This window comes from Dipteris shenzhenensis, chromosome 24 (genome assembly GCF_047967505.1).
Source record: "Dipteris shenzhenensis isolate YYH24624 ecotype China chromosome 24, Dip_SZ_1.0, whole genome shotgun sequence".
NCBI lineage: Eukaryota > Viridiplantae > Streptophyta > Polypodiopsida > Gleicheniales > Dipteridaceae > Dipteris > Dipteris shenzhenensis.
Window position 1 is genome coordinate 29224184 of NC_141619.1, and position 10159 is coordinate 29234342.

At 43.0% G+C, this 10159-nt stretch overlaps 1 protein-coding gene across 2 annotated transcripts; it reads right to left on the bottom strand.

Moving 5' to 3' along the window:
• Window positions 1–700: 700 nt before the first annotated feature.
• On the bottom strand, window positions 701–9613 carry LOC147886461 (AMMECR1 family). Of its 2 annotated transcripts, none has more exons than XM_087395462.1 (5): window positions 9306–9613; window positions 8734–8853; window positions 8489–8603; window positions 8210–8300; window positions 701–934 (listed from the first exon to the last, which is right to left on the bottom strand). In XM_087395462.1, the coding sequence occupies exons 1-5, from the start codon at window positions 9407–9409 to the stop codon at window positions 807–809; spliced, it is 558 nt and encodes a 185-aa protein (XP_087251588.1). In that variant the 5' UTR covers window positions 9410–9613; the 3' UTR covers window positions 701–806. The 2 variants fall into 2 exon arrangements, with proteins under 2 accessions (XP_087251588.1, XP_087251587.1); XM_087395461.1 differs by lacking the exon at window positions 701–934 and adding an exon at window positions 1404–1870 and having other exon boundaries at window positions 9306–9609.
• Between the last annotated feature and the right edge of the window lie 546 nt (window positions 9614–10159).

Consider the following 10159-nt stretch of genomic DNA (forward strand, 5'->3'; position numbering starts at 1 on the left):
TAATCATGGTATAAGTACTCATCTTGTACTCATATGATTAGTACTAATCTCTATGGTCTTTGGTTCATTTTAGTAGCTTTATTACCCTATCAATAAGTTTATCAATTAGGTTTACTAACTTGGGCTTAGCTTCATTAAAATGCTTAGTATTTTGGTAATGTCTCACTATCCAACTTGTAAAAAATTTCACCCTTACTATTACTACTATTGAGCTCACCTTCCTTAAAAATGCTTGGTATTTGGTATTGTCTCACCATCCAACTTGTCAAAAAAATCACCCTTACTATATTGCTACTATCGATAGAACTTACTAATCTTTAAAATCCTACCTTTTCCAACCGTGCTCCCTCAAAGTTCCATATATAATCATAGAAACAGGAGTTTCTAAGCTGGAAAAAAAGCATTAATTTTCATGGTTCTCAAAGAGCTTACTAATCTTTAAAATCCTACTTTTTCCCACCGTGCTCCCTTAAAGTTCCATATATAATCATAGAAGCAGGAGTTTCTAAGCTGGAACAAAAGCATTAATTTTCATGGTTCTCAAAGAACTTACTAATCTTTAAAATCCTACTTTTTCCAACCGTGCTCCCTCAAAGTTCCATATATAATCATAGAAGCAGGAGTTTCTAAGCTGGAAAAAAAGCATTAATTTTCATGGTTCTTGAGATATCTTTAACCTATCAACCATGGACATGGCATAAAAAAAGACACATGGTGTTTTGTGGTTCTACCTCTGGAAACAATAGGCATGGCGACATTTGAGTTCATTCAGCTCCCTCTCCTCCCTTTCCTTTCACATTTCTTTCTCACATGGCTGCTTTTCCATCACCCCCATAATTGCCTCCCTTTCCTCCTTGACGATAGTACTGGTTGTGTGCCTTGCATCTTCTCTTTGCCCTGTTTTGCCAAGTCGAAATGGAAGCCCAAGCTAAAACTGCACTCAACGAAGCGACAAGGTGAAGGTTGGGAGCCTAAGAGTGCAAGGCCTCACCTCCTATGAACAAGTTCATATGACAAACTACCATCATCCAATAGAATTCAAAACATTGACCTCACACGAAGCTGTTTTTAATTTTTGTTAGATTTGAACTTAGTTATGAGGAGGGGCACTCCCCCTACATCCTAAGATCTACCAAGATGAGGTACCTAAGACTACTGGTACCAGCTCAAGACATTTAGAGACTTGGAGACAGACGTGTGGAACAGGGTAGCTCCAAATGGCTATGCATATTATTTTGCTACTGCTATTCACAGAGTATAAATTTTCCACACTACATAAATGATGAGGCTATTCGTAGACAAAACTTTGGCAATTTGCTATTGCAAAATTTTATTTGTTGTTTGCAATGCGTCATATACTCGCAGGGATGAATATTTAACAGAATCCAGAAAACATGTCAGCATCAGGGAATGAGTAAGTATGTTGATTTATGAAAAATGAGTATTTATAAGTTTTAAATGGCAATGGCCAGAATAATATCACTGCATACATGTGCAGCAACAATGAATCATCTGAGCCAAGACCAGCATAGTTGCCTCTTGGCTGTAGAGCTCACAAAACAGAGCATATTGGGACAAAATATGCTCAAAATGGAGCTAAGAAATCACTTGTTTTATGGCAACACGTATGGATACTGTTAAAGGTGCTGGGCCCGTCCTTTGACAGGGCTTGACAGTCAGCACCGAACCCCAGCAAGAGGTACTGCTCCTCTTGTTCTTTTGACATAAGCTACGTAGTCACCATAATGCATTGTGTATAAGGAGCTTTGATAGCGTGTTATATGAAATCTTCTCCTCATGGACTCTGTGATAGGCCCCAAATAGCCCGCTTTCCGCACCAAAGAGTCCACAGTCTCCAGTTTAGTCCAGCCTGTATCCCATAAGATATGAAATGCAAAACCAAGACTCCTCAGTCCTCCAATCAAAAACTGCAACTATAATTCGATTTCTTTTGGGCAACGTCTCCATAAACCATGATACAAAAGGTCATGAGTGCCTTGCCTTTATAGGTTAAACAGAAATAATAAACAGCGTTTGAAAGTGGATGACTCAAAAGGTTACTAGTCAGAAACTAACTATTTTATCAAAACTGGAACACCTACAACATTAAAACTAATATAAAATTCTCTGGGAAAAGGGGAAAAAGGAAAAAAGCACTAATACAAACTCTTCAGCAGCCTTTCAAACTGTCCAAACTAAGCATGTGCCATGGCTGCGTAATTTTCCATTACTGTTTTAAGTTTACTTCCCTGCTGTCCAGACCAACACCTAAGGAATGGTCTGGGTATGTTGATAAATGGAGTTCAAGCAATATCATGCACAAACATTCGAGGGAGTAGAGCAAACAATAATTTCAGCTCTGGTTACTCTAAATTAAAAGTGTGTCAATAGGCATCCTCCATTAGCGTTTTTCCGGTAAACCCTACTCCTGGCACCAATGGCTCGTACGACCCATCAAGTTTGGCCCCGATCCTCGTTGAAATAATAGGATACAATTGCCTATATGACATGCATAATACATGTGTTTGTTCTTAAAGAAATTAATATCAACCCCTAACAAAACCCAAATAGGTCTTAACTTGATTGGAAGGCAATTTTTATACTGACCACAACAGTAATTATTCATTGATTGAAAAGAAAAACAGCCGCATTGGGGCATGTTAATTGACCTTAATAGAATTGAACCAGGAAAAAGAACGTGAAAGTGTCATGGGCATCTACAGCCCATGGCATGGCTGTCTAGGTGTGTGACCTGCAGCCCACCACAGCAGGACAGCAGCAGTCCATGAAACCTGCACAAGCAGCAGACGAGGCAGAAACAGCAGTAAAGTACCAGGGCAGGAGGGGTAGCCACTGTGGATTTACACACTCAATCTATGGCCCCAAAGGCCAATATAAGCCGTAAGGGGCCATTTCCCCTCATTTCTCGATGCCAGCAGATAAGGTCCAGCAGCATCACACTCCAACACAGCAGTAGGACACCAGCCTTTGAACAAATCAACGTGGATTTCACAGACCTTCCACCCTCCAATGTTCAAGAAGATAATGTGTCTTGACAGCTTTCATACAAAGCTCAAAATTTCCAACAGTTTCACCCTCAATCCACAATCAATTCACCTTCAATATATCGAGGTTTCAAGTGCAGATACAGTCACCTTTGGAAGGATGTTCAAGATCCTTCTCGCCTATATGAAGCTGGTCACGTCACCGAGAGGCAATCAAACCTGACATTCCTGAAGCTCACAAGACCCAAGCCAATAAGTATAGATGCAACGTTAAAGGGCTCTGGGTCCATCCCCGCATCATGAAGGAAAGACCCAAGCAGATTAGATTTGGACCCTTTCCAATAATCCAAGTCATCAATGATGTAACCCTGAAGTTGCAGTACCCACGACTATGCAATCCAGTATTCCATGTGTCTTGAGCCTTATGTGAGCCAAGCCTGATAGTGGTACCAAATGTGAAGCAGCGACAAGGCAGAGGTGGTTCAGCCACAACAAATTCTGCTTCATCAGTTCAACAAAAAAACAACCCTTGCATGCAATCAAGTTCAGCATTCGCGCGGGTCGACGATGAAATCGGCATGTGCATGGTATGACTGCCTACATGGCAGCTTTTCAGCCCACAACAGCAGGTCAGTCAGCAGGTTGCTGCAGCCTGTGCGACAACTGACATCAGCAGCACATGACAGCTCCATCCTGTATTGGTCGACAGTAATGTATGGTAGGCTGCCACGTGGATGCCCAGGAGGTACAGCAGGTCCCAACTGCCATGTAGCAGGCCAGGACTGGTCAGGACCCTGCAGGAGGAGGTACACCACCTGCCATGTGGCAGGCTGAAAACCTTGCAGCAGCAGTTGGGTATAGCAGATACCCACCTACCACGTGGCAGGTTGGCAGTCTGCAGTACGAGGGGTCAGTGGCATCCTGCAGGCCACAGACTGGGTCGCCTTCCAGAAGCCCTATCCCTATAGAAAGGGGCATTCCCCCTTCAGTCCATGTCCCCCAGAGCAGCAGAAGCCCCAAGAGCAACAGCAGAAGCTCCACACAGCCCTGCAGCAGTCTGCACAGCCTCTCCTGCAGCCACAGTCGATGCAGCAGTTCCAGGTGCTCACGCAGCTCCAGCAGCAGTAGTAACAACAATCCAAGATTCTACATTGTAAGTGGGCAACAACTTCTGATACAACACCAACAAGTGGTCATAGACACAATACACAAATCAAGGAAAAGTGTGTGAGGGATATTGTTCAAAAATAAAATGGCTAAGTAGGTAGACGCTCATGGTTTTGCCTTGCAAGAATGACCTTAACAAGGTTGTGAAAGATAAGATCAATGGCTGGCTGGACGATCCACTGTTAACATGATTGAAAATATAACATCTTATTCAAGATATCCAATTGTTATGACCACAAATATTCACCTACATGGTTATAGTTGAGGCACTGATGATGTTAATATCGTGTAATTTGGATCTTCAGATGTCTGTTGACAAGCAATAATAGCCTCAACTCAATTTTTGTAGTAAGACATCTAACAATAAACAAATAGGATGTGATGGTGAATTATGTTCCTGTAGTAATGCAAAAGCTAGAATGGAATCTCACAGACAAGATGGCTCCCAAAAAAGCACAGCAATTTAGAACAACAAAAAATATAAATTTGTGTGATTGGACTTATTCTAGTCTTACAAAGGTATATATATATATATATAAAAGAATGGAACTTGCTTTGATACCATTAATTAGTTAGCATAAGGAATCGCAAATCAAGAAATAAATACTTTAATTCTTAGAAATTCTAATAGCCATTCAAGATTCATGAATCAAGCATAAAACGTCTCCAAATTTAGACTATTAAAATGATGACCCACATGTTTATCACCACATTACATTAAAAGCAGACACAGACAAACATAGATAAAATGAGTATTGAGTAGCTTTTCGGAGGACAATTTCAGTTCTAAAAATTTATTGTTTTGAGTGGAAACGTTGTCAGTAAATGTGTTGGCACTTCTAATCTGCAGGTTGCCCCAAATTCTAAAAGCCAAAGTCGTATTGAATAAAAAACAATTCACGTTTGGAGCATTTCTTTTCAACCCCGTAGTTCTTGAGGAAGATAGCCAAATATCCTCTCGAAGTAAAATCATGACAAGGGGGATATGTATAGTAAAGAAATATTTAGTTGATGGCATTTATCGTCATGTTCATAAATCTATAACATGCATCGGACCTACTATACCGGACTTGTATGCAAATATTGCTTCTGTCCCCAGCAATAACCAACTGCAATAAAACCCACCTGAGCCAGAGTATATACCTAGATGAATCCAGGAGCATTCCCAAACTCATCCTCTAAAAACACACCATAGTGCAGTTTCAATCTCATGACAGTCACTCACAAGGTTGAAAACCATAAACTCCATCATGCATAGCAGGGACTAGCTACTATGACATCCCCACTGACGTCATCAGCGCCCAACAGAGGGTGTAGACCATAGTATAAAAATATGCTCTCACACATACAAATCCACACACCCACACATACTTGAGCATCCATTTATACAAAGTCTTCGTACTGAGTTTCTGTCGGCACTCCGGAGGTGAAGGGCAGACTCAGCCATGACGAAGGCTAGCACTAAAGGAGAAGGCTAATCAAAAGGTAGTCCAAAATCTCTTCATTCAAGCTACAACTGCTTGTGAAGTCTATAAACGTTTTCATTTTAGTCTCTCCCCAACGAGCATCTAAATCTAAATCTAGCTGATAGGGTAATGCACCATTTAAGATAGAAAGAATTATCACAATACCAGCAGGCCGCAACTTGGACGAAAACTTCACAAGGTGAAATTTGCATGTCCGCTAATACGGCAGAAGCATATACCTAAATGAATCCAGGAACATTCCCAAACTCATCCTCTAAAAACACAACATAGTGCAGTTTCAATCTCATGATAGTCACTCACAAGGTTGAAAACCATAAACTCCATCATGCATAGCAGGGACTAGCTACTATGACATCCCCATTGACGTCATCAGCGCCCAACAGTGGGTGTAGACCATAGTATAAAAATATGCTCTCACACATACAAATCCACACACCCACACATACTTGAGCATCCATTTATACAAAGTCTTCGTACTGAGTTTCTGTCGGCCCAGAGGTGAAGGGCAGACTCAGCCATGACGAAGGCTAGCACTAAAGGAGAAGGTTAATCAAAAGGTAGTCCAAAATCTCTTCATTCAGCGATAATCAACATTTATCCTCATGTTCATAAATCCATAGCATGCATCAGACCTACTATACCGGACTTGTATGCAAATATTGCTTGTGTCAAAATAACCAAGTGCAATAAAAATACACCTGAGCCAGAGTACAAAGCGATAATCGACAGATCATCTCTTAGGATGAACCAAGTGGTTGGCTTAAGAGGCTGCTACAGCAGCTCCAGAATGTAGGCTGCGCCCAAGGGCTAACTTGCCCCCTCCAGGACCAATTTGAGCCACCTGCTGTCCCAACTAATGATGTAGCTGGGAGGACCAAGCTGCTCGTCTTGATCTAAATGAGATTGTCACATGTCAGCATTACTGTGTTCCACCAATGGGTCGGGGCAGGTAAAGCATCAGCCTTTGGCACCCGGGAAAGCATCAGAAATATAGGACAAATATGCAGGTCCAAACAATGCTAGTGGTACGTATGAAAGGTGAGGCATGCTGTTGACACATGGCATCCTACATCAAGAACGATAGTTAAGCACATCTTGGCAGCCAATTAGAGTCAACAACAAAAACCTCCTGAAGTACCTACACATATATATCCAGGAACATGCCCAAACTCGTCTTCTAAAAACACAACATATAGTGCAGTTGATAGTCACTCATAAGAAACCATAAACCCCATCACACACAGCAGGGACTAGCTACTATGACAGCCCCACTGACACCATCAGCACCCTCTCACACATACAAATCCACACACCCATAAATACTTGAGCATCCATTTCTACAAAGGTCTTCATACTGAATTTCTGTTAGCAATCCGGAGGTGTGTTACCTCCTTGACTGGTAAGCCTAGACAAATACCTTGGTTAGGAGGGCCTTGGCCATACAAAAACCTATAGAACTCCAGAGACTATAGATAACACCTAGATGACATGCAGCACTGGAACTGAACATCTCAGTGTTGTTGGCCGAATAGGACAATGAGTCCACTGTAAATTTACTAAGGGTTCCTCTTAACAGCCAAAATCTAGTCTAGATTTACCAATTGCCCCTCTCCCTGGGCAGATTTAAGTCATCCTTGAAGTCTCACGAGTGGTCTCTTGAATACAAGTGCATCAACCTTCAGCTCTTATAAAGCAAAAGATCATCTGAAATAACAGGACTGTTCTCACGTCCAGTGCAGCAGCTTCTTGCTCTTCAATTCTTGATGTGATAGATTAATGAATGACGGACTTTGAAGACTCATGTTTGCCACTCCTTTCAAACTCTTGCAAAACCCCAGAACGGTACACTGAATACCAACGTTCCAGACAACCCCCCCAAGGCTGTATCAAACAATCCTGCAACATCAAACAAATCGGCTGGCCTGCATCTTACGACACATGCCCTGAATGAGTAGAATACACCATGTACATATCTTCATGCTTATTGTGTATAGCCATGGCAATATCTATGGCCTCCGCAGCTCTTTCAAAACTGACTCTCTCTTGGTGAGATAAGCACCCTGACCCCATGCAACATGGGGTGAGGAATGTCTCCCTCGTCATCCTCATGCATTCAACCGTAGGCCTACAGAACAGGATTCTTAACACTTAAGAGTGCCGTAGATATTACATAACGTCTAAAAAGATGAGATGACACTTAACTGAAGCAAAAGGAACCAGGTATTAGTTATAACTTGGAGCACCAACTGACCAGTCTGAGATGACCTAACGCACACACTAACACACATCATCGAAACAAAAAGACACCCAAAAGCAAGGCATTCGTTCTCTTTTAAACTGTTCACAAACTAGCCCCAAATCCGCTCCTTACATCCCCAATTATCCTGTTTTATTCCCCCAAGAGGGACGCCCCCACGGAACCATTGTCATAACTTTATCAAAACGGTTAAAGTTGAAAAAGGTTGTTAGTCCGTTACATACAGAATCTACATGTGGAATCCAAAGCTCAGAGCGCACATACGAGAAGAAATTATACTGTTAAGGTTATACCTTCTTGAGCAGCTACCTCGGGCAAATAAGTGGCACTACGTCTGAAATTATCAGGATCGGTAAATTCCAAAATCATTCCATGTTTGCCGATCTGCATGCATAACAAGGTGAAAAGTGCTTGAATGTTGTAAATTCAATCCTCCAAGAACCGTCGCTTTTACAAGTCGTAGTTGTTGTGTAAGAAAACTTTTTCACTGGGCAGAGATAAACCAAGAAACGTTTTAGCACTACCGATATGATACAAGCGAGACTGCTTACAGCAGATTTTGGGAAGCGTACCTCCCAATCCAAATAATGAGCAGCTGTTTCGTAATTTGTCAGCAGGGAAACCGTGCATTCTAAGTACGGCATCTCTTTAGCCTGAATGGGAGGGAATCGACGATCTCGAAGAGCACTGGACGAAGGGAAACTCAGCCAAGACGTTCACTCAATTTATCCGCTTTTGCAAGCTGCACTGACTAGAAACGAGCCTTGAAACGCATGTGCAGTCGTGACAAGACCAAGTATAGAACAGGAGGACTAACCTGGTTAAAGCATAATCTTTGAAACCTGTACACAGGCTGCGAGCTTCCAACGTACCGATGCATCCGCGTAGACGAGGCTCACCACCATTGATGGTCTTTTTCCAGGTAACGAACAAAGGACTAGAAAAGCAAAAATAAAAGAATCCCTTCTTAATCGCACCACAGACACATGCAAAGAGCTGCGATGCGCCGAAGACAACAGGATACTACCACTATCAAAATTGTCGAGGCCTGTATTTCCAGGTTCGATCGATACCAACAAAACTAAGAGTACGAGCTAATTAAAGACGCTTGACTCCATGCTTGCAGATCAAGGAAGAGATCATCGTCACAGTTGAAAATCGAGTGGCTAGATTGGATCACACAAAGAAGAGACGACGACCGTACCGGAAAACCCGCAGAACCCTTTTCGATGCAAACTAACCGAAAAATGGACACGCTTACTTTGAACGCAAAGTCACGAAAGGGAGGGGAGGGGGGGAGCAGGGATTTTGAAAATAGCGACAAAGGAAGGTGGGACTGAAGAGAGAGAGAGAGAGAGAGAGAGAGAGAGAGAGAGATGAGATTCGTACAACTGGCCATCTTCGAAAGCAGGGGGAGGGAGGGGGTCGCCGGAGAAGTGGGAGGCGAGGGTGTCAAAGCAGTAGACGGCCATTTCTTTGCTGGCTGAGACCATGGTGGCGAGCCGGGGGGGGGGGGGGCGAGGAAGAAGAGGGGAGGACGTTAGAAGGTTGAAGGCATGGAGGGTGGGAGGGGCTGTGGCTATGGCGAGGACGAAGGTCTGGCTATGGCGATGAAGAAGATGCAGAAGAAAAAATAGAAGAAGCAGCAGATGATGATGAAGAAGAAGATGCTGATGATGATGATGATGATGATTATGAAGGGTTTGCTTCCCTTTCACTTTCCCAATTGCAAACCTTTCCCAGGGAACTTTCTTCCCCAGTTACCTTTCCCTAGTAGCTATAGCATATCTGAGGATCCGGCTGTGCCTGCAGTCACCAGCCCCCACGAGCGTGCGTTTCTATGATATGGGACCAGGCGGACTACTGCAGCCCTGGATCACAGCGGATCATGAGATGGATGGGGTGTTAGGCCAGGTGGGTTGGCAGAGGGTCAAAGTAGTGGGATGTTGATGAAAGAAAAGTGGTAGGGGAACTAGTGAAGAGCCTATGCAACCGAAGATAGGACGAGTGCGAGCCAAACAATTAATCACCACAACTTTATCTCAAGGAGCTAGTGCGCTCCTACTTAGAAACAAGTACACTGTTTGGCCCCAAACACTGGCGCCCCTTGTGGTATTTATTTAGTATTCATGTAAAGCCAAGCGGCGGCGGCGGCTGATTGCAAGGTCTCCTAAAAGCTGCACCACAGGCAAACCCACAAACTTGCACACCCTGCAATCCTTGCTCAACCTTAAGGGAGGTTT